This window comes from Bubalus bubalis, chromosome 4 (assembly GCF_019923935.1).
Source record: "Bubalus bubalis isolate 160015118507 breed Murrah chromosome 4, NDDB_SH_1, whole genome shotgun sequence".
Classification (NCBI taxonomy): domain Eukaryota; kingdom Metazoa; phylum Chordata; class Mammalia; order Artiodactyla; family Bovidae; genus Bubalus; species Bubalus bubalis.
Genome location: NC_059160.1, coordinates 135,261,418 through 135,286,133, shown reverse-complemented (window position 1 = coordinate 135,286,133; position 24,716 = coordinate 135,261,418). Strand labels below are relative to the sequence as shown.

General features: G+C 40.4%; 1 protein-coding gene across 5 annotated transcripts in view; it reads left to right on the top strand.

The window, feature by feature from the left end:
- ANK3 (ankyrin 3) overlaps window positions 1-24,716 on the top strand; it is a 373,791-nt gene that overhangs the window by 205,423 nt on the left and 143,652 nt on the right. For all 5 annotated transcript variants that reach the window (XM_045165538.1, XM_044942122.2, XM_044942121.2 and 2 more), the window contains exons 15-21: window positions 1,396-1,494; window positions 1,768-1,866; window positions 8,978-9,175; window positions 14,057-14,155; window positions 20,601-20,699; window positions 20,795-20,893; window positions 21,417-21,512. In XM_045165538.1, the coding sequence (XP_045021473.1) occupies window positions 1,396-1,494; window positions 1,768-1,866; window positions 8,978-9,175; window positions 14,057-14,155; window positions 20,601-20,699; window positions 20,795-20,893; window positions 21,417-21,512 (789 nt within the window). The remainder of the gene's footprint in view (window positions 1-1,395; window positions 1,495-1,767; window positions 1,867-8,977; window positions 9,176-14,056; window positions 14,156-20,600; window positions 20,700-20,794; window positions 20,894-21,416; window positions 21,513-24,716) is intronic.

Sequence of the window (24,716 nt, the reverse complement as noted above, 5' to 3'; positions counted from 1 at the left end):
GTCCACAGTCAGATATTTCTTGCAAATTATTTGATAGATTTAAATGGTGGTTTAAAAACACAGCTGCAGGTTTCTCTTGCTGAGGCCAGGTAGACAAATCACATTATCCAAGCCAGTTGGTTAATGGCTTCTATAGTACTTTCAAAGCAGGAGGTAGATTTTTCTTGGTTTGCTGTTATTGCTGCTTTGTTGGTGTTGCTGTCTTTTCTGATTTATGGTTTTTTAAAATGCAGTAATAACCTCCCCCCCACCACACACACACACAGTTGCTTTTTAACTGCAGAATGCAAAATTTAGAGTTTTTCTTTGATCCTATGTAAACCTAGCAATGTGATAGCAAGATGACCTGGCCCATGGCATGTCTCAGAAAGCTAGAAACTGGTGTTATACTCTCTTATTGGGAGCCAGAGAAGAAGCATTAATGTGTGATCAATGCTGAAGATAATTACAGTATTTACAAATACTTGGGAAATTATCTGAACAAACTATGACTTCTTCAAAATTCACTCCCTGTGATTCTTTAGACTCTTCAGTAGAGATGCAAGTTCCTGGATCTTACTTAACATGTGAGAAAAAAGAGTAATGAGTGATGACATTTTGAGTGCTCCAGCCCTTCCACCATGCCAGCTGCCCCTGTCTCTAGATGGCTATAGTCCCATGAGGTCAAATATGTTGCTAACCCTCTAGTCCCTGCCTTGTGCTTGGAGCCCTAGTGGTGCATGGTGACTAACTGGTTGATACTCAGATCCTTGTAGGAACTGGAAGTGAGGGAGAGGAGCTACTCACCTCTCAGCATCCAACTCACATATTTATTGGGATAGACCCATGTGTTATGATTCAGTTCACCTGCAGTAGCTGAGGTATGAGAACCTCTGACTCCTACATGCAAGGACCGGGTCATATCTTCAGATATGTATTAATATATACATGCAGAAATAGAGAAAAGGGTGAAGAGAGGCTCTTTTCTGGTGATGTGAGATTATGATAGGTTCAGACTTGCCCTGGATTTTTCCAAGCCCTCCAAATCCAAACTGGGCTTGGACCCTGCAACCTATTCTTCCCACAAGGTGAAATCCCCAAATGGCCCTTGAATAAGCCTCAGCTCCATCTTTCCAAATTCATCCTTGTCAGATACCTGAGGAGTGCCAAGATTAGTATCTCGTTGTGGCTGAGCCAGCAGAGAGAGAAAGATTAAATATTCTGCTCATCTTCGTTGAAAAGGAGACTCTTTCACTGTTGTCTACCGTCGTGATCCTTAAATACAAGCTGCGCTGCTCTTCACCATTAGAATAATGCATCCATTCCAGAAAAATGATGCCTTTGTATCACTTCTATTGTTACTGTTTTTATGTTTCTCTTATGCTTATGTTATTATTTTTATGGTACTCTTTTCAGAAAGGATTTACTCCCCTTCATGTGGCAGCAAAATATGGGAAGCTTGAAGTAGCCAATCTCCTGCTACAGAAAAGTGCATCTCCAGATGCTGCTGGGAAGGTATGAGGTCATCGGCCAACATCTGACAGGCCACTCCCATGATAACCACACAAGCGCTTGCTAATATTCACTGACAGCCACCTAAATGGTTAACTAATCCACATTTAAGCCTCATAGGATGAAGATCACTTCAGAAATAGGAGGTCCAAGTATTGTTGAAACTGGAATGTAAATTACACCTTGTGCTGTATGCAATCTAATCCCGTCTCCTAAATCTAGGCCTCTGACGTTAAGTCATTTGACACTTGTTGTTGTTTCTGCACGTGTTTTCAGAGCGGGCTAACTCCACTGCATGTAGCTGCACATTATGATAATCAGAAAGTGGCTCTTCTGCTTCTGGACCAAGGAGCCTCACCCCACGCGGCTGCAAAGGTACCTGTCTGTCATTCAACAGCACGAGGAGACTGATGAACAGTGTCCTCCAGTCTCTCTATGTATATTTACTTCGGCCTCATGGGGAGCACCCCCCTGGTTGAGGCACCACTTAACGATCATGGAAATAATAAGCGGCCTTAGGAAATCTGTGCCTTCAGCTATTTACTCAACTCATGTGGTAGATGCTCAATAAATATTTACTTGTCCACTGTTATTCCTTGAAAATCTAGGACATTCTAGAGCCTGGGGAAAATTCAGGAAAAAAAGTTGAAGTCCTCTTTAGCCAGATTAAAAACATAAATGCAGCTTGAGGGAGTAAGACAGTTCTCATTTGTCAAAGTTATAAAATACGTGTTAAATTTTCTGGCCGTAAAACATTGCCTTTGAGTAGTTTATGTGTGTTTAATAAGTTGGGAGGTTTTGCTTATGTGTTGTTTTTACTGCTAAGGAGAATCTTCATTCTTTTTTCAATTGATTTTATTGAAATATAGTTGATTTACAATGTTATGTTAATTTCTGCTATGCAGCAAAGTGATTCCGTTATATAGATGTATACATTCTTTCTCATATTCTTTTCCATTATAGTTCATCACAGGATATTGAATCTAGAACCCTATGCTCTACAGTTAGAGAATCTTTATTCTTAACGTTAGGTCATTTGTTACTGGTAGACAACAGAGATTTCTCATAAAAGAGATACTTAGAGTGAATGGCTTTCTTATGACTCTGGTATTCTAATTTGAGAGGCAAATCATAAAGAGTTTGTTTAAAGATGGGTTAATATAGTTTGAGGACAGGAGGAGAAGGGGATGACAGAGGATGAGCTGGTTGGATGGCATCACCGACTCAATGGACAAGAGTTTGAGTGAACTCCGGGAGTTGGTGATGGACAGGGAGGCCTGGCATGCTGCGGTTCACAGGGTCACAAAGAGTCGGACATGACTGAGCAACTGAACTGAACTGAATATAGTTGTTGTTGTTCCATTGCTCAGTCATGTCCTACTCTTTGCGACCCCATGGGCTGCAGCACGCCAGGCTTCCCTGTGCCTCACCATCTCCCAGAGCTTGCTCAAACTCACGTCCATTGAGTTGGAGATGCCGTCCAAACATCTTGTCCTCTGTCGTCCCCTTTTCCTCCTGCCTTCAATCTTTCCCAGCATCAGGGTCTTTTCTAATGAGTCAGTTCTTCGCATTGGATGGCCAAAGTACTACGGCTTTGACTTCAGCATCAGTCCTTCCAATAAATATTCAGGACTCATCTCCTTTAGGATTGACTGGTTTGACCTCCTTGCAGTCCAAGGGACTCTCAAAAGTCTTCTCCAACACCACACAGTTCAAAAGCATCAATTCTTTGGTGCTCAGCCTTCTTTATGGTCCAACTCTCACATCCGTACCTGACCACTGGAAAAAACGTAACTTTGACTATATGGCTCTTTGTTGGCAAAGAGGTGTCTCTGCTTTTTAGTATGCTGTCTACGTTTGTCATAGCTTTTCTTCCAAGGAGCAAAGATCTTTTAATTTCACTGTTGCTGAGCAGATGGCTATGATCAGAAAACACTAGAATGATATGGACCACAATTTTAAAGCTGTCCCATTCTTTTCCTAAATATTGTTGGTTGAAGGAATGTTTAGCATCCTTCAGGCTTTTTATATTTGTTATACTCTTCTATTTGGGGGCAGCTATAGTGTTCTCCTTTAAACTGAGTGTCTAGATCACATCTCTTGTGCACACAAATCAAAGAACTTGAGCTGTTATAGATTACTTTGGATACTTTCAGAGAGAAAGTATTCACGTGTTTTCTCCATTTCTCCAAATGCAATCTTTGGCATGTATTTCTCTTCAGAACTTCTTTTCCTGGACTTCTCAGTCACCTCTTGACCCATCCTCTTCAGAATTGTACCCAGTGAACTCTACAATTCAAAATCAAGCCCCCAGACTGCTTTTCATTTGAGTGGCTTTTTCCCATAATTTCTAACTCTGATGTTCTATCATAAAGCCATGAAAAGCAGCATTATTCACAGTAGCCAAAAGGTAGAAGCATCCAGGTCTCCATGGTAGGATAAAATGTATATACATGCAATGGAATGTTATTCAGTGTTAAGAAGGAAGGGACTTCTGACACATGCTGCAACATGAATGAACCTCAGAGATATTGTTGTTGTTTAGCCATCAAGTCATGCCTGACTCATTGCAACCCCATGGACTGTAGACCACCAGGCTCCTCTGCCCACGGTATTTCCTAGGTAAGAATACTGGAGTGGGTTGCCATTTCCTCCTCTAGGGTATCTTCCCGACCCAGGGATCGAACCCACATCTCCTGCATTGGCAGGCGGATTCTTTACTGGTGGGCCCACAGGGAAGCCTCAGAGATACGCTGAGTGAAATAAGCCAGACACAGCAAAGGACAAACACTATGATTTCATGTAAAAATGGAAAGTAGAATGCTGGTTGCCAGGGGCTGAGTAGAGGGAGGACTGGGGAGTTAGTGTTTAGTGGGTGGAGTTTCAGTTTAGAGACGGATAGTGAATGGAGAACAATATGAATGTACTTAATGCCATTGACTACATGCTTGAAAATGGTTACAATGGTAAGTGTTATGTAATGTATATTTTGCCACAATTTTTAAAACAAGAAAAATTTACAATGAAATTTGATAGTTATCTATTTCACTTGTTTATTTCCATAAGTTTTTGAACCTGGACCATTTTTCTTTTAAATACTCTCAGGTTTGTGGTAGGCAACCAGTAAATAATTAATAAGTGAGCTATTCATTCCCCACATGAGAGCAATAATTTTGTCACAACTAGTGCTAAGCAGTTTAGAATTGAAAGAAGGCATAAGTAATAACTAAAGCAAAATGAGTCCCATCCATCTTTCCATCCACAAGTAGCTCTTAAACAGGTCAATAGTTGATATATTTCATTTCCAGTTGATTTCCAGCTTTATGTTTGTCCAACAAGACTTCATGTTTCCCTATCTGCACAATATCTTTAACAAAGAGTAGAAAAGCAGTTCTTTAATTCCTTCTAACAGCCCTTTCGGAGAAGGCAATGCCACCCAACTCCAGTACTCTTGCCTGGAAAATCCCATGGGCGGAGGAGCCTGGTGGGCTGCAGTCCATGGGGTCGCTAAGAGTCAGACACGACTGAGCGATTTAACTTTTACTTTTCACTTTTATGCATTGGAGAAGGAAATGGCAACCCACTCCAGTGTTCTTGCCTGGAAAATCCCAGGGACAGGGGAGCCTGGTGGGCTGCTGTCTGTGGGGTTGCATAGAGTCGGACACGACTGAAGCAACTTAGCAGAAGCAGCAACAGCAACAGCCCTTTAGCCTTAGGCATATCTTTCATAGTGAGCTGAGCACAGGCTTTCCCAATAGGCCATTCATTCTCTTTCCCATAGCTGTGACAGCCTCTGAAATGCCATCTCTTTTGCTTGTCCAACCATCCCTACTTTCTGAGACAGTGATCCTGTTCTGAAGGTTTTTCTAGACTTTGATCCTGAGTAAAAGCCAGTTCTGTCAGTTAGGATTTGGTTCACTTGCTAGAAAAAAAGACCTAGCTACAGTGGTTTAAACTCATGAGGTTCTATTTTTCTTTTGTCATATACCATCTGCTGCTGCTGCTGTCGCTTCAGTCGTGTCCGACTCTGTGCGACCCCGTAGACGGCAGCCCACCAGGCTCCTCCATCCCTGGGATTCTCCAGGCAAATCTGGAGGGAGGCAATTATTGATGCTAGTTCAGAGTTTTCAGAGGGTTGAAGATTCTTCAATTTGATTCTTTTTTTTTTTTGGTCTGTCTTCCAGATATTGTCACTCATGCTGCCAGGTCCCCTTTTCAAGCAAAAGGCAGTAAAGACAGATAACAGGGCATTCTCAGTAGCTCCACATTTCTCCTTACGTTTCATTGGCTACTTCTTTCTGCAAGGGAAGCTGGGAAATGTAATTTTCAGCTGGATACACAGCAAAGGTTATTTTATTAAGGAAGGAGGGAGAATGGATATAGGGGAGATAAATAGCCTCCATTAGGGAGGCTGCAGCATTTCTGAGTTTAAGCACTGGTGAGGAGGGAGGGACAAAAACTCAACAGAGCCAGTCATGCAGATGGATATGAGAGTGGTGACTCCCATGAAACTTCAACCGTTTGCATCTGCATTCCACAGTTGGTTTTCAGAGAATATGATATGTTCTTTTTGCCCTTTCTTTTGTAGAATTACTGACATATTTTCTTAGTCATACATGCCCTAGAAATACAATGTGACTTTAGGTAATGGAGGACAAAGCGGGTTGCTGAAAAACTAGATTGGTTCCTCTAATCCATTTTATCCAGATCTATTTCCTGAGGCAGGACATTGTGCTGGAAAGAGGACTGGCTTGAGTTCAAGTGTAACCTGGACACAGATTGTGGAAGGTCTGGTGAGCTGTAACTTACTATTGGTGAGATTTCTCTTTCATAAAATGTGCAGTATAACTACTGACATGGATCAGAAGAGGCTGTGAAAATTTGGGGGGACTATATAAAGTATAGTGCTAAACCCACTCTAGTACTCATGCCTGGAAGATCCTCATGGACAGAGAAGCGTGGACAGAGTCCATGGGGTAGCAAAGAGTCCGTCATGACTGAAGTGACTAAGCAGCAGCAGCAGCAGTGCTAAATACGTTACTTCGCTTATAATTTATATTTACATTTGCTCTTGTTCTTATCTTGAAATGCAAAAGGATACATGGCATGCACTTTGTCCTCTGCATCAAGAAGGAAAAAGTAGTAAGATTATTCCTTAGTTCAACCTCCCACTGTTTTATATCTCTTCTGATAAATGTATTTGTCTCCTTTAGTATGACAAATAAGAATCCTTTGTTTCTAGAAATTAGAAAGAGCTTAAGGAATTTAGAAATTTTTATTATAGATCCCAAGATTAATTACTCGTTTATCATTTGAAATATTTCTTAAGTCTTTCCGAGATGAACTGTCCATTCTAAAATAATACCCTGAATTGTTTTTCCCTTGCTTTATACTTTTGTTTGTATCTCCGATAAGGAGCTCAGGATAAACCCCTCAGTAATAATGAATAACTTGTCTAGAATTGGTGTATATTACAGAGACACCAGAGCCTCTCTGTTTTATTTAAGAGCGTATGATTTTCTTTTTTTTTTTTTTTCTGGTAGAGTTAAAAGTAATCAAGAGGATCGTCACAATCACCAGTAGAGGTGAAGCTGAACTTGAAGGTTATGTCAGTAGCAAAAGCAAAAAGAGATAAGAGGCATGGTTGGAAGCTGGACTCTGACTTTATCTGTGCCTACCACTCTAGTTAGCTAGTGTTAGAGTCTTGACTAATCAAGTTTCCTAGCACTGCTTTGTGAATCTTCCCTTTTCTTCAGGGATGGGGAGGGTAGTAAAACAGCTCACCCCTTCCTGTCACTCACTGTAGAGTTGGGCTCAGTCCAGAGCTCTGCGTTCGGCTCTGAAGACGATCTCTTTAGGGTGTGTCTGAGCAGAGGGCCAAATGCTTCTCAGGTCAGCTGGGGTTTCCAGATGGCAACAGGTCAAAACTAAAAATAGGGATATAAGATCTTCTACCCTGACCCATCCATCCCACTTGGCAGAGGGTGGTTTCAGAAGAGTCTGAAAGTGGCATTTCCACTTCCCGGTTGATATCAGTTGATATCCAACAGCCTAAATCTTCTGCAGTTGATTATTGAAAGAATGTTTGTCAAGTGAAAAATGCTATCACACTAGAAGAAACCAATGACATAAATATGAGGGTTAATTATAGTAGACTAGCTGACCCGTGATCCAGCAGCTCCCACTGCCCTCTGAGTTGTTTCTGAACCGTCTGTGTGGCTTGGAAAGATTGTGACTGATCTGTGGGCCAGATTTGGATCATATTCTCAAATAGAAATTCTCTTTGTATTGTATAAGTTCCAATTATTCTTTTTTTATTTTTCTGTTTTCTTTCTCTAAATCCTCTTTTCTATATCAAAAAAAAAATTCTAATTTTTCATTGGCATGTTTTATATAATCAGATCCGGGCCTGTGTCAAAATGTAATCTTCTGTTTCACTTCAATGACTGAGAGGCAGGAGCATTCCATAAGGCTGGGGACTGTTCTTTATTAGGACAGAGGACTCTGAGGGCTGTTGAGGTAGCTTATGAGCAATTTGGCAAAGGAATTTTGGTTCCTTCCACCTCTGAGCATCAGGGATCAACCAAGAGAAGGAGGCCAGGGTGTTTTGAAAGCTCTAATAAACTTCACTCAAGTCAAAGGATTTACCATCACCACCAGGCACTGGAGATACAAAGACAAGTTTGGAACAACACTTGCTCTCAACAAATTTGCATTTTAGTAGAAGGAGACAGATGCATGAAGAAGAGTGCCACTAAATATATCCAGGATTTAGACTGGAGTCAGTCAAGTGGGGGGCAGGTATAAGAGGTGAAGGGGAGGTAAAACACTTTATGGGGGTGTGACCTTGAGCTGAACCTTCAACTGAAAGATGTTGGCCCCTAGGGCATGTTGTGTTGGAGAAAAGAATCCTTTATAGGGTAAAGCAAGACAGAACCAAGAGCCATATGTTGTTTTGGGGACCTAAACATCTGAAGCATGATGGAAACTGGAGTTTCATAAAGGAGACCATCAGAGGGGCAAATGGGAGTAGACTACAGTATCTTGTCTACTCTAAAAATAAAAAATTTCAACATGTAAGCAATAGACTATTGAAGGGATTTTAAAGGTAGGATAATGGCCCCTGCTACAGGGGCACCATGTGTTTTCTAGTTGGGTTTTTCTGTCATTGATACATAAGGCAAATAATTATTGAGCACCTACATGCTGCCCACATGAGGGATTGCCATCTCCCATTTATAAAACCACTGGTTCTCTGACTCTTGAACTAAACTGTCTGTAGAATGTTTTCCCTATTTAGATATGTGGGCGACACGAGGGAACTACATTAATAACACTTCTTGATTTCTCAGTGTTGGCTTACTCGATCATGATTTTTTAAACGATTAAAGAAAATCATTAGAAAGGGAAACATACTATTTGAAAATGCAGTGCACGCATTTTTATCTCGTGATTGGACATGTGACCAAGTGATTTGTGTTGACAGAATGGTTATACGCCACTGCACATCGCTGCCAAAAAGAACCAGATGGACATAGCGACAACTCTGCTGGAATATGGTGCTGATGCAAATGCAGTTACCCGGCAAGGAATTGCTTCCGTCCATCTTGCAGCTCAGGAAGGACATGTGGACATGGTGTCACTGCTCCTCAGCAGAAATGCTAATGTGAACTTGAGCAATAAGGTAACCTTTTTTTTTTTTCTCTCTGCAAAGCATACCATGCAATGAAACCTCACCTCCAGAAAGATCACTAAGAGATCATGAAAAATTCAAGTCAAGTAGAATGTGGAAAGTGTAGTCTGCACAAAGATATTTACCAAAATGTTCTTTATCATAGAAAAACTTGAAAAAAATGTCTTTAAACAATAAGAGAATGCTGTCAGTAATTGCAAAGTCATATAGGTGAGCATATATGCTATAGCCATAAAAAATGAGGTCCATAAAATTTTTCTAATAATGTGAAGTTTTGTTATAATATTAAGTCAAAGGGCAACATTGTGACCTCACCAGAATACAGTAAATAAGAAGCTATAAGCTGTAAATTACAAGTTGTAAGGTGAAACATTTGAGGGGTACCTACTCCTTGCTTGTCCTAGTTTTAAGTCTTAGGTTACAAAAAGAAATTAGGAGCAGGTCTGCCTTCAGAAAGTTCATTTTACTAACAGAAATTTAGAGTAGCTCTTTTATTCAGTAAATCGAAAAGTTAGTCTTTGTAGGTAAATTGGCAGTTCCAGGCAACCCTTTAAGTCTCTGTTCCTCAAAGTCTTTAGATTCCCCACCCTTGCATTTGACTCTCCTTGGTTAGTAAAAAGGTTTGTGAAAAGTCCAGCCCACAGTTAGCAGGAATGAGGTTACAGCCTCTCACCGTGTTATCAGAGAATTTGGTTATGTTGACCTGCTTATTAATACCTGAGTCTGAGATTTACCCAGAATTCCAGACCCATGTTCCTAAGTCTTCAGATAGAAAAGAAATCTGCAAGAGTTTCCTCAAATACCCGATAATCCAAACTCCCTGACATTTAGCTTCTCCTCTACAGGATGGTGACGTCACAGCTGTGACATTTCTCAGCCATAGCTCAGATATTGGAGGAGAATTTCAACATAACAGTAGTTTTATGGCAATGAGTCATAAGGGGTTTTAATATTTTAATATATGTGGCCTATACTTTGTAATCATGGAGGCTTTGAATCTCCTGGGTATGAATCCTAAATCTGACTTCTGCTTGATGTATAACTTGATTGGACAAGTCATGTGACGTCTCCGAGCCTTAGTTCTGTCCTCTAATAAACAGTGCCCACAATATTTACTTCGTAGAAATGTCATGAAGGCGAACTGAGATAACATTTAGTACCTTCTTCTAAGTAGAAAAAGAATAATTGTCTTAATTTTAGACTTCTTACAGTTTGGGGGAAAGGTTACGCACTAATCTTAATCACCAAGGCGATTTAACAAATTCTATAAATGAAAAGACATACGTAAGTAAATGGAAACCTTTTCTCACTTTTCGTATCTTAAAAATACTTTGTGATCATTGCAGAACAAACACAATTTTCTTTTTTTTTTTTTTTTCTCCTGGCTTACTGATTTTCTTTTCAAACCTTTCTTTTGGGATGTGTGTCCTAGCATTAATGGGAATCACAAAGCAATTTCAAATAGTCATTATAATCAGGGTTTGTTTCAGCTGTTGAATTTCTAAGGTTCATATACTAACGTACGAACCAGATTTATAATAGTCTGTTGTAAAATTCTACTTGTCTTAGTGAAGTGGAGGACCTGGTGTTCTCAGATTGAAGTGCCTTCTGGCTTCCATTAGTATATGTTTTCTTAGAAGCCCAGAATATTATCTTGTTAAGTCTCCCAGAGACAATATAGGCCTGAGCAATTAGTTAACAAGTGAACACTTTCCATAGGTTTGACACCAATGTATAGTGTAACTAACTTTTTTTTCTTTTTAAATTCCATTAGCCAACTAGTTGTTATATATATATAGCATTGAATTCACCTTAAAATCATTTTTATTTTTAAAAATTTAGACTGAGAATCCTTTAGAAAGAATTCCTCAGTGTCTGCTTCGGTAGACTGAACATTAGCAAGGGAATTCTCAGGACCAAAAGGCATAGTAAGCCAAGGAAACCTGGAAGTGTCCAACCGCCTTCCTGAATAAACCCTGCCTAAGCAATATACCGCCAAGGAAAGTTTCTGGGTTTCCTTCAGCGCATGGTACTTACAGAACTTTTAAGAACTTCACAATTCCTAGAAATGGTCTAACACAAAAGTATTTATAAGTCTTTGCTTCCTTTCTCTTCATTTTCTGTATCAAGTGTAAGTTATGGTGTGAAAGTAGAGAATCAGTAGAATTCTATTACTCAAGAAGAATTCTGACAGGCTTTCTGTCTGTTTTTCTTGAGTTTCCAAAGTGTTAGACATCAGTTATTACCCCTCCACCCCACCCTCCTCATCCTACCTCCCTGTTTCACACTAGCCTTTATTTCCTTGCTAAACAATGAATATTGAGGGACTTCTCTGGCAATCCATTCGTTGAGACTTTGCTTTTCACTGCAGGGGGTCCAGGTTTGATGCCTGATCGGGGACCTAAGAGTCCACGTGCCTCATGAGTGAAAAACTAAAACATAAAACAGAAGCAATAGTGTAACAAATTCAATAAAGACTTTAAAAATGGTGCATGTCAAAAAAAATCTTTAAAAATATGAATATTAAAAGATTTAGCTTCTGTGAAAAGTTAACATTGAACTAAACCCTCAATTGTTTTCACTTATTTCTTTTCTTACTATTCACCAGCAGTTCTCAGATGTTAAGAAAAAAGAACCATGAACCTAAGTTCCTGCTGAAGTGCTACTGTTTAATTGGATTCCATTTTGCTTTTGACATTTTCCCACATGAATTTTGAAGACCACAAGTAGCTGCACTTCTTTACACAGCTAATAGACTATGAAATGAAGCTATTGCTATCCCAAGTTTATTTAAAATAAAATGTATTATTTTTAACAAATGCCATTTAAAAAATGAGCTGTGGTCAAAACTCTATAAAAGATTAACAGACAACTTCTGAACTCAAACAGGGCTGTTTTAACCATCACATTAAAAAAAAATTGTGAATACAAAAATGATCTTTCTTTATTTAATTTATCCTATTTTATCAAAAGCTGTTTGCTTTTTCCTCTGACTTAATTAAAGGATGGATTAAATGCTATTATGTAGATACTTTAATCCTTGGTTATACATTAAAGGTACAGTAGTTGCCTCAACAAGCTCACAGTGGTTTGAGGAAGACAGACCAGAAAAGAGTTTTAATGTGGGATTATGATGGTCTCAATAGAAGTGAGCACACAGAGGGTTTGCACATAAATAGTAACAGTGAGGCCCTTTTCGAGATGAGGGGAGAGGGAGAGAAGGCCGGGAAAGCTGGAGGTGACTCTGTGCCAAAGGTGGAGTAGGTCATCCCCGGGGCAGCATGAACGTACACGGGGAAACAGCCGAGAGTAGAGCACAGGCCAGAATACCTTCCCCAACCATGCTGAAAACCGCTCCACAAAGTTCTCCAGAAGCTTGAGAAAGTCTCACACGTAGAAGGGGGGACTGTGGCACTTTGACAAAATGTTACGGCTGAAAATATCTGTTGCCTCTAAAGTGGAACGTGGAACGTTGTTCTGTGATTATGTCAGTGTTTGGGTGGTGCCAGTTTTGGCCCCAGGCTTATTTTTCTTGGATTTCAAGTGAAGGCACCACTCCTCCTTTTTCTATTTCTTCTTTATTCAGTTTGGGGGAGCTTCTTCCGAAAGTCTGTAAACAGACTCAGAAAGTCTGGAGTGAGTGACTCTTCCTGAGTCCTGTTGTGTGTTTCATAGAATAGCAGCCCTTAAATAAATCATGTCGTGTGCCCTTCCTGATGCTGCATTTGGCTCTCTCCTTTCCCCTGACAAATGGGACAGGCTGGTGGTCTTGCTGCACAGATGCTGGCGAAGGAGAAAGAAGGCCTCCAGGACTTAAAACATTAACCTCGAGGACTTCCCTGGCGTTCCAGTGGTTAAGACTCTGAGCTTCCACTGCAGCCAGCAGGGGTTTGATCCCTAGTTGGGAAACCAAGATCCCACATGCTACAAGGCGCAATCAAATAATTTTTTTAAATTTATATTTAAAACATGTGCCAGCAGATCTTGTCTGGTGAGGTATTTTAGGGAAAAAAAAAAAAAAGACAGTAACTTCTGTGTTCATTATGGATGAAAGAAAAGAATCTGGAAGCACTTAAACCAGCCTACTTTCTCTTAAATATTATTTATGAAAAAAATGTAGCTACAGAAGATTTCTAAGCCAGAGTACAGTCTTAGTGATTTTTTTTCTTGGCCATTGGAATAACCACATAGCCTGTCCATTCTGTGGTAGAGTCCATTTCAAATACCCAGTCTCATAAAATGATCTTGAAATTCTCAGGAGATAGACTTCATATTACATATTAAATTCTCATGAAACAGACTTCATATTACATTTCACAGACCATCTTTCCTACCCAGAAGCAATATATAGAAAATGTTTTCCAGCCTTGTATTTTAATATTTAATGGAGAAAATGTTATCATCATGTGTCAGTAACAGTTTATAAACAATTTTTATTTTAATTTTTGCTAAAGCTAGTATCACTAGTATTTGAGTTTTAAAAGTCTCTATTTTTTTAAAAAAGCGAACACTGAAGTACATAAGAGGAAAATGATATATAATGTCTGGAATTTGCTTTAAAATACTTTTGCAAAGAAAAGAACATACAGGAAGTAGGGTTGGATGAAGCAAGCAGAGGAAAAACTTGATAATCGCTGCATCTGTGATCAGTACACAAGGTTCAGCCTATTCCCTCCACTTTTAAGGCTGTTTGAAATTTTTCAGTAAGCCTGCAATAACAGTGTTGTCACATGATAATATATAAACTTACTCTATAAAATTTTTTAACATAAGAATTCTAGGTTCAGTCTTCTTGAAGTCATAAATTGTTTCTCTAACATGCTTGTATGTCATCCATCCCTCATGTAAGATGACCACTTTGATATTTTGCAGAGTGGCCTGGCCCCACTCCATTTGGCTGCTCAAGAAGACAGAGTGAATGTGGCCGAAGTCCTTGTAAACCAGGGGGCACATGTGGACGCCCAGACAAAGGTACACAAAAAGGATGTGCCCATCCAGAGCGTATCTGTACAAGGGACACCCAAGTCACTGGTTGTGGTGTCCCATGCACTTCTACCTTTCATGGCCTGAATATGTAGCTATATGTTGATGCCTCCTGTGTTAACACTATTTATTGACCTTTGTCACAGAATATCAACCCTTCAAGGTCAGGGGTGAAAGCTTATACCTTAGTTTTTATGACTGAGTTTAAGAATGCATTTAGAAAAATGTGTCAGTCAGTAACTGATGACCTCTTACTTTGTTCAGGCATAGTCTATGGATGAGGTTACATTAAGTTTTACTCAATTACTACTCACTTGCTAAATTCTTTATGGTGTGTCTGATTGCTAGCAACCCCTCCATCTCTCTCAGCCAAAATAGTTATCTTTTCAAAAACAAACTTCTCATTCATCTCAGAAAATGCCACAATTTCAGACTCATAGAAGATGGGTGGATATTTTGTGTCATCATCAAAGATAGGACTTGATATTAATCTTTCTCTGATCATTTTTTTCAGTGCTTAACTTTGTTACTCTTCATATCAAACCTGTTTTATCTACTTCAAAATGTAACTCTTCTTTCTGAGTGTCACATGTTTGACACAAACATGAATACTTGTTAAATATTGTATTGTGAATATGAACATTTTGGGGTATAATATAGATTGATTCTGAGGTGTGTGAACAGATATTGAAGATATTGATAATATAGAAGGATCACTGGGAATTAGCCAGGTAAACAAGTATTGCAGATGTCAGGATCAGTCTGGATTTATGGGACAAGCACAGGGAGCAGCCCTGAGTAGACGACGCCCTTTGCACTGTGTTCTCGCTATGGCTGTGACTTCTCCACCCACACCTTTTCTTTCTCCAACAATGGAATTTTATTCCATTCATATACATGCAACATTTGTTGAGATATTATTTCTATCAGAAGTAGAATATTATCTTTGGGATCAACAGGTGCAGTTTTCCTACTTTTATATTTAAATAAATCTCATGTATGAATTAAATTCATACTTACAGCCTTGAGTTTAGGGTTTTGATTTAGACTGTGCCTTCTAAAAGATAAAAAATTATTACAATATTTCTTCCAGTAATTCTGTTCATACTTACAAAGTATTGCATTTAACAGCAAAGTTGAAAAATCGACAGCTGCATCAGCACAAGAAAATATAGGAACTATACAAGGAAAAATTGCCATCTTCACTTAACATACATAGTTAAGATTAAGAAAATGGACAGAAACATACGGCTACATACAAATGCAAAGTCGAGTGACTAAGAGACTGTATGTACTAAAATATAAAGTGAAAATTGAGCCTCATTATCCAAGAATTGAAATCTTAAGGCAAACACAGAGCATGTGTATTAGAACATCTTTGCAAGTTATATTTAGTTCTATTGGAAAGAAGTTGCCCAAAAGAGATATGACCAGGCAAGGTCCTTTATGCTTTTTAGATTATGTGTTAAAATAGTAAAGCAAATGTATTGATCTCTTCTCAAGGTAGTCCTAGATGTGACCTAGGCAGCTCCCCACACTCCAATTTCTGAATGCTTTGTGCCCTTGATGGCTCCTTGGCCTCTTTGGTAACTTAACTGCCCAGCTCTCTCTCCACTCTGTTTGCCCTCCAAACTTGGCATTCTAAAAAACCCCCTTATCTTTAGCCCTGAATCCCTTCCTGCTACTGCTACTGCTCAGTCACTTCAGTCATGTCCAACTCGGTGCGACCCCATAGACGGCAGCCCACCAGGCTCCCCCGTCCCTGGGATTCTCCAGGCAAGAACACTGGAGTGGGTTGCCATTTCCTTCTCCAATGCATGAAAGTGAAAAGTGAAAGTGAAGTCGCTCAGTCGTGTCCGACTCTTAGCGACACCATGGACTGTGGCCCACCAGGCTCCTCCATCCATGGGATTTTCCAGGCAAGAGTACTGGAGTGGGGTGCCGTTGCCTTCTCCGGAATCCCTTCCTAGATAACTGATTATTTAACAAAGAAACCAATGAAGGCGACAGCAGTGACTGGATGGTTTCTTGTTACTTTTCATGAAAATATAAGCATTTAAATCTGAAAAAGTCAGACTGAATTTAGCTTATATTCTTTATTTTGCTTGTATACTTTCATCAGAAAAGATATCTTTACTTTAGAAATTTACAACTTCACAGTAAGTAGATTCACCCTGTGTTGCTTTATTTACATCCACATACACACATGGCTTCCCAGGTGGCTCAGTGATAAAATACCCTCCTGCCAGTGCAGGAGACTCAGGAGAACAGTGCTGTGAAGATCCCCTGGAGGAGGAAAGGGCAACCCAGTCCATGGACAATCCCATGGACAGGGGAGTCTGCCGGGCTACAGTCCATGGGGTCACAGAGTTGGACACAACTAAGCTGCTGAGTATGCACATATACACACAGACTTAAGCCATTTTATTTGACTCCCTATCCCTTTATAAGTTAAAACTTCTAGAAGGCAGTAATAGAGTTCTGTTTCTCAATACTTTTTTGTCCCAGCACATCCTACCTAGACACCAACACTCAGTCAGGGGTTAAAGCAGTGATTCTCAAGGGTGGATTGGCAGGAGGAGAGATGGTACTGTGATCCTTCTGCTGCTGATTTGCACAAGTGATCCCATGGTTTAAGAGTCTCAGGTCTCTACTAGGGTTTCCCTCTAACCCAGCCCACTCAGGTCAGCCAGTAATCATTGTTGTACTCAATATAATATTTTGGAAGCATGTACCTTTTCCTGCCCTTTACAAGTGGTGCACTTCAGAACGTATCTCTTGGGACTTCCCTGGTGGTCCGGTGAAGACCCCGCACTTCTGACGCAGGAGGCACAGGTTCGATCCCTGCTCAGGGAACTAAGATCCTGCATGCCTCAGAGTACAGCGGAAACAAACAAACAAAAGCCCAGAAAGCATCTCTCAGCCTCTTGGAAAAAATGCCTTGTTTTTTTTCTTCTCAGCAAAGATCACAGCACCAAAAAGAAGGGAGGCGGTGATTGTCCCATAGTTGAGAAGGGCAGGAGCGCAGAGAGATGGGTTGTTGGGACTCATTTCTTAACCTTGTAAATAAAGAGCTGATTACACTCCATGAACTTCCAAACTCTTCCTGGTAAAGATGACATCCCCAACCAGCATACAGTTAGTTAAAATGTGTAGTACTGATTGATGCACTGGCTTCAGTTTTAAAATAATAATAATTAAATTATCAAGAGCTTTTCTCTGTTGTGGGGGAAAGACCGGAACATCCTGGTAACCACCCGGGCAGGCTTCCCACTGGCCCTCTGACCCACCAAGCCTCCCCTTCACTTTGTATTTGAAGTTCATCAGATCATTTCAGACGAAATTGTGCTGCTGGCCACAGGGCTTACATGTTCAGTGCTGTTGAACTAAAATGAAGCCACTTCTTTTGCTTTTTAAAAGGATAATCTCTGGAAGCATTTTATTTAGACCACCCCAAAACATACGGAAGCAATTGTAGTTGTAAGTGGGTGTGTTCACTGAGGAAGCGCAAGGAAGGCCAAAGATGAACTCCAAGAGAACACAGTGTTGAGGGGGTGAGAAAACACTGTGGATTTCCTGCCCTCTCTTTCTCAAATGCTGTTGCACAGGAAGGCCCCTAACCACTGCTTAGTAAGATCTCATGCTCAGGCACCACGGATGAGAAAACCAGCCTGAATATTCCATCTGTGCCTGTTTGCTCTTCCTACACAAATACAACCTTTCAATATTGCCTCAAGGAGATGAGTCCCTTTGGCTTGTAATGATGGAATATATAGGCAACAGTGAAAAAAGGAAACAAAGACTGCTCAGTTATCTGAACTGAGACTGTTTCTTCGTTATTCAAAAAAAAGGAAGAGTTGCCCTTTGCAAAACATATTGCCACTAGTTGAAAGGAATTGCCCAAATCACATTTTTCTGGGCATATTTGTGCCAGGTGCCACTTAACGTGGGAATTTTGTGACCCTCAGTGAATGGAGGAGCCTCAGCCTGGTTTCTCTGGATGCAAACTGAATCTTCCTGGCCATGCACTCATATTTTTAACAAAATAGTGTTTGTGGAACAGAAGCAGATCAGTATATTATAGCAGAGTGAACACGGGAGAGAAACTGTCCATTAAGATACTTAGAATGATCCAATATCTTTTAAAAATGTGATCAATCCAATAGCAAAATAGCCATTGGAAACTGTTGCATCATAGCTTAGGCATGTTGACTGAAAACTTGAAGCATTCCTTTAAGCATTTAAAAGTTTGAAATATTTTCTGTTATTTTTGGCTTGGAAACAGTCATCTGTTACTCACGCTGGGAATGTTACTTCAATCACTCAAGTGAATTGTACTGAGAGCTGGTAGGAGAAGACCTCCCTCCCCAAGCGGCATTCTGACTCTTAATGCAGCATCCCGAGTTCCTCAGTACCCGGAAAGAACCCCGCAGAGCAGGCAGGTGGATTCCGGTCTTCAAAGTGAGATCGTCACACATGAAGCGGCTTTAGGGCTTGTAAGTCAGGCTCATCTATTTGTAGTTATGGTGAGCTTATCATCACGGTCTGATTAGTGTGGCTGCACTCACAGTTCAGTTCATGGAACAGAAGCTAACCAGAGTCAGCTCTTTAGGGCAGCGCCTACTTTGAGGGGTTTCTTTACCTTCCACAGTCAGCTGTGTTCTGGGCACCCCTTTTTCAATTCAAATTTACCCATTTGCTGGAGTGTCTTAGTCAATTTGAGTTGCTATAACAAGAGTACAATAGCTTGGATGAACTTTGATTTCTCAGAGTTCTGGAGGTTGAGAAGTACAAGATCAAGATGCTGGTAGCAGGTAGCCATCTTCTTATTGTATCCTTAGATGGCAGAGAGCGAAGAGAAGAGACAAAATCTCTCCTGTCTCTTCTTATAAGGGCACTAATCCCATTCATGAAGGCTCCACCCTCATGACCTAATTACCACCCAAAGGCCCCATTTCTAAATACCATTCCTCTGGGATTAGGATTTCAGCATACAAATTTTGGGGGATACAGACACTCAGTCTGTAGCACAGAGTCACCATAAAGATGCATTAATGCTATCACGTATGAGATGCAGACCCTTAAAAATATGGACCCCTGACACTTGCCTATTTAGAAATGTTATAAAAGGTCCATGCTCTCCCTTTCAGTGATCTGGTGCTGCCAGTTTCATTGTAAACAGGGATTGGTTAAAGACACTGAAATTGTGTGGTGGAGTCTGTTACAATATGATCACCAAGAAAAAATACCTGGAATATCCTTAATCTAGATATTTTAATCTAGAATATATATATATGTGTGTGTGTGTGTGTGTGTGTGTGTATGTGTATATAGATACATACACATGCATACACACCTGATACATTTTTAAAATAATTATTTACTTATTTGGGGCTGTACTGAGTCTTTGTGGTTGCGTGGGCTTTTCTCTAGTTGTGACAAGCAGGGGCCACTCTCTAGTTGCGGTGCATGGGCTTCTCATTGCAGCGGCTTCTGTCATTGCAGAGCGCGTGCTCTAGGGCACACAGGCTTCAGTAGTCGTGGTGCATGGGCTCAGTAGCTGTAGCTCACTGGCTCTAGAGCACAGGCTCAGTAGTTGTGACACTCGGGCTTAGTTGCTCTGTGTCAGGTGGGGTCTTCCTGGCTCAGGTATCGAACCCCTGTCTCCTGCATTGGCAGGTGGATTCTTTACCACTGAGCCACCATGGAGGCCCATGTTTTTTAATAGATAGAACTTATAGCCCCTCAGGGGTCAGTGGATATTAATTTGGAGCAATGGAAACGATCCATTGCTTTGTCTAATGAGTGGTTTTCAAGCTGTGGGGCTCTAGCTGTGTAGACAGGAGTCTTAACTAGAGCACCTATTCCTAGATCAAATTCATACATCTCAGATCTCCTGAACTCACTCACACTAGCTTCTCCTGCTTCTGTATTTCTGTCCTTCCTAGCTCTGTCATGCATTCTGATCATCATTTACTGCCTTCATGATCATTTAGCCAGTTCATTATTTTTCTACCTTGTTTTTATGCTTCTAGAGAGTAGAGTATTGAATAAATGCTAGTCCAAGTCTGTCCATTGAGCACTCTTCTGACCCTTTACAAGAAGCCACCAGATACATCTGTCTAAGCTGTCTGTTGCTCCATCTTTTTGTCCTATCTTGAAAAGTTGTTATGAGAATAAGATGAGCTAATGCTAGAGAGAGCACTTGGGGACATTTAATAACTATTTACATGTGAGGTGGTATTGTTATTTATACCTTAGACTAGCTCTGAGAATTGTCAAGGACACTTGTTTTTATACAGGGGGAAAAAAACGCTGCCTCCTTGAGAAAGGTTGAATAACATTTTTGCTTCTATTTAGGATATCCGTTACTGAAAGTATACTAACGATGTTTCTTTAAAAAAAAAAAAAAAATATATATATATAATTACAGATGGGATACACACCGCTACATGTAGGCTGCCACTATGGAAACATCAAGATTGTTAACTTCCTGCTCCAGCATTCTGCAAAAGTAAATGCCAAAACTAAGGTAAACTCCTTTCTCCTTTGTATCTACCAAGTTATTGCTCTTGATTCTTGTATGGAAGGGAGTTAAGAGTCTTTTCTTCCATCTTCCTTCTACAGAATGGGTATACACCATTACACCAAGCAGCTCAACAGGGACACACCCATATAATCAATGTGTTGCTTCAAAACAATGCCTCCCCCAATGAACTCACTGTGGTAAGAGCAAAGGGTCAGCTGGGGGAAGGGGGGAGCTGGGCTGGGCTGCTCATGTCTTCTTACATTTTTCATTGTGCATCAAGGTTGCTTTTTTACTTTGGTTAGTAGGCATAAGCAGAGCATTCAGTAGAATGAAGGGAAAAGAACCATAACTGTATTGTGGTGAGCTGTCCATAGAGAGAGATGTGTTTAGTGTTTCCCACTTAAAAAACTACAAACCCATTGCTGCCTAGTAGGAAGTACGTATGTAAGAAGCACGTTTGTTTCCTTGATTACTGAGAACATTACAAAGCCTCTCAGATTCCATGTATAGCAACGCAGACTCTACTGTATGAGTAGAAACAGGTTGGGTGGCTCTTGTGCAAGGTGTGTCTTTAATGAAACAGCATTCTGTGTGTGACAGTGGGCAAGGACTAGTGAGACACTCGCCCGATGTTTGTACAGATGAAACATGTGCAAACACACAGGCGCTGATACCCGTGGGATGACTTGTAATTCCTAGTCCACGTTTCCCTCTTGCCAGAATGGGAACACTGCCCTGGCCATTGCCCGGAGGCTTGGCTACATCTCAGTGGTGGACACCCTGAAGGTGGTGACCGAAGAGACCGTGACCACAACTGTGAGTAATGGATGCCAGACCCTGTTACCCCCTTGCCCTACCAGCCAGTTCTTGGACTGTAGATCTTCCCAGGCTGTGAGGAGAAGAACCTTGTTCCTCCACTCAGAGACTAAGTATCATGTTTTCAGATGCTGTTACCTCATTGATGGCAGTCAGCAAAGCAAAACTCTCATTTCTGATATTTAGAAAAATTGAAAACACTAAAAAGACCTTTTAAAAAAGTTACAGCTTTCAAAAAGCTGTAGAGTTTTTAGATCCATAGAAAGCTCACTGTGTTTCTTTGTTAAATTTGATATAAAAATATTTAATGAGATGAAGGAAGAAATGTTTTAACAGCCTTTCTTTGGCAGTGTAAGAACTATGAAAACTCTAAGTTGGTTCTTTAAAATATTTTAACTCACAAATGACAATGTATCCATTGTCATCGTTGTTATGGTGAAAATATTTTTGTTATAGACACATTAGCCATAGGATCCAAGTTGATTTTTCCCACCAGGCTGGGTCCTCTTCCATTCACCTGTTGGAGCTTAAATAGGAAGAACAATAGGGTGTTGCATTAAAACTTAAATCTTCACCAGGAGGCCTTATTGTATCACATATTTTTACAAGCTGCCAGCCTCTAGGATAGGTCATCTCTTTTGAACCTCACCTGATTTCTTTGAACTCTTTCAGGATTTGGTAACTTTGGGATCCAGACCAGGTGTTGCACCATATCAGAGGCTGATTTGAGTTATTCTGAACTCCATGACTCAACACACAGGCCCCAGACTGAGTCCATAAAATGTCAGTTGTAGGGCTCTGCAACACTTGGAATTATCAGCTGTGCTTCTTTTTCTCAAAGACCACCTTCCACATGTAGGCAGAGGTCATATGTTCAGTCTGGATACACAGGGCTGCATATGAAACATGGCTCAAGGAACTCCATAGCTTCCTGCTTGTTGAGTTACTTGGTTTTAAAAACTAAAAGTTCAGCCTGATGATCACAAGAGAGAAATTCTATAATTTTCTAAAGAGAAAACAGCAGCTTTGGTCAACTAGAGCAAGGGTTGTCAACCAGGGCACGTTTCTAACTTCAAGACAGTTTGAATAAATTCCTACCTATTCTTTCATAGAACTCTTACTATTTCATTATCTTAAAATCTCTTCTTAAATTCTCAAGAAAAGAGTTTAAATAATAACTTTTATTGACCTTAATTTTATAGATATGCCATGTAACTCTCCCTAGAGTGGGTCAGGAGAGAAGCACAGGTATTTAAACAATGGCTAGATGTCACCATACTTAAAAGATTTGAAGCCCCTGCAATAAATACATGAAACTTCTATTTCAGTGTTAAAGGACTGAAAATGGTATAATGGTTCAAAATATAAATCTTACTTGATTAAATGTCAGTGACTTTCTCATCCATTGCTGTGCCATGCTAAGTCGCTTTCAATCGTGTCTGTCTCTTGTGACCCCATGGACTGTTGCCCGCCAGGCTCCTCTGTCCATGGGATTCTCCAGGCAGGAATACTGGAGTGGGTTGCCATTTCCTCCTCCAGGGCATCTTCCTAACCCAGGGATCAAACCCACATCTTTTTTTATGTCTCCTGCATTACAGGCAGGTTCTTTACCACTAGCACCACCTGGAAAGCCCATTAAGAAAGTTCAAAATGTTTCTTTGATGTCGAAAGAGCTTTAGGAAGAAGATAAAGTTACAGACCAAGACAGTTAAGTTACAGCCTCAGGAAACGTACTGAGAGAAAAGTGTTCCAGGGTTTCAGTTCCTAGTGAAAGAATGTGCACAGTAGTCATACCATTGCTCACACAACATCATTAGCTGACTTGGTAGGTGATTTTCTGCCAGAGAGAAAAGAAAGGACTCATGCTAACAGGAGGTACAGGGCCTGGTGAAGTGAATGAGTCTCCACCAAATGAAGCTTTCAGAGCGACTGTAAGAGTCCACACAAGTCCCTGAGACTGAGTCCAGTGTTGCAGTATCAAGGCTTTATTTCAAGCCGAGATACCGCCTTCTCAGCCTTCTCTTTGCAGTTACATCCAGCTCAGACAGGACTGTAACAATTCAGGGTGGGGGTCTATGATCCTAAACTAAGCAAACACAGAGCAGCCTCCACCACAGGCGGGTCTTTGTTCAGTCAGCTGTGGAAGCCCCAGCAACCACTGTCCCCATAAGCAGACATCAGTTTTTCAGCAACCTTAAAAATCAGACTGCATCAGGACTTCCCTGATGGTCCAGTGGTCAAGACTCTGCTCTTCCACTGCCAGGGGAGCACGGGTTCTATCCCTGGTACAGAACTAAGACCTCATATGTGGTGCAGCTTGGACAAAAAAAAAAAAAAGACTACATCTTTGATAGGAGTGCCATGTTTAATATGGAAATTCTGAGAAAGGTATTTTAGTTAATGACTTTACAGTCATGGCTGAATAGGAAACTGAGTAACTAGAACTGGATATACAAGACATACAAATTAAGCTATTTAAATTGCATTGTTTAAAGTTTCCATCAGAGCACTTCAGTCGCTCAGATGTTGGTTTCTAATAGCATTCTCTGATAAAGGAAACCAGGCCTCCTTGGAGAAGTGACAAAAAAATCTAGAGCTGGGGCAGGAAATATACAAGCTGAGCCTGGAACCTCTTGTGCCATAAAGGATCGCCACCCCCCCCACCCCCCAGCAACTGCCATATAAATAAGTAAATAAATAAATACACATGTATAAAATGATGAGATGTATTAATATTAAAGGGACACAGGAATCCATTGAAAGATTCAGTGGCCAGAGCTGGAACAATTTGAGCAAAAGAAATATAAGAGAATTGAGGTACAGGTGCAAAGTATAAAACATGTATCTATGCATTCTTACTGATACAGATAAATGAATAACTACAGAAGAAAAGACAAATGTCTTAGTCAAAAGAATTCCAAATAATTGCTGAAAATGCTTCACCATCAAGGAGGTAGAACATGATTCCCCACTGCTGAAGTATATCTGAGAATAGTAACTTCCCTCCAGAGAAAACAGTACAGAGAGTGAGGGAAGTAGAGTAACTCTATGATGAAGAAAACTAATCAACAGCCTGATGACCAAGGGCATCACCACTGGTAAACCATGTTGATGGTATATATCCTTCAGGTAATATAATGAAAATGGCATTTTACCATGGTGATACTCCTCCCCAAAAACATATAACCCCAGTCTAATCAATGA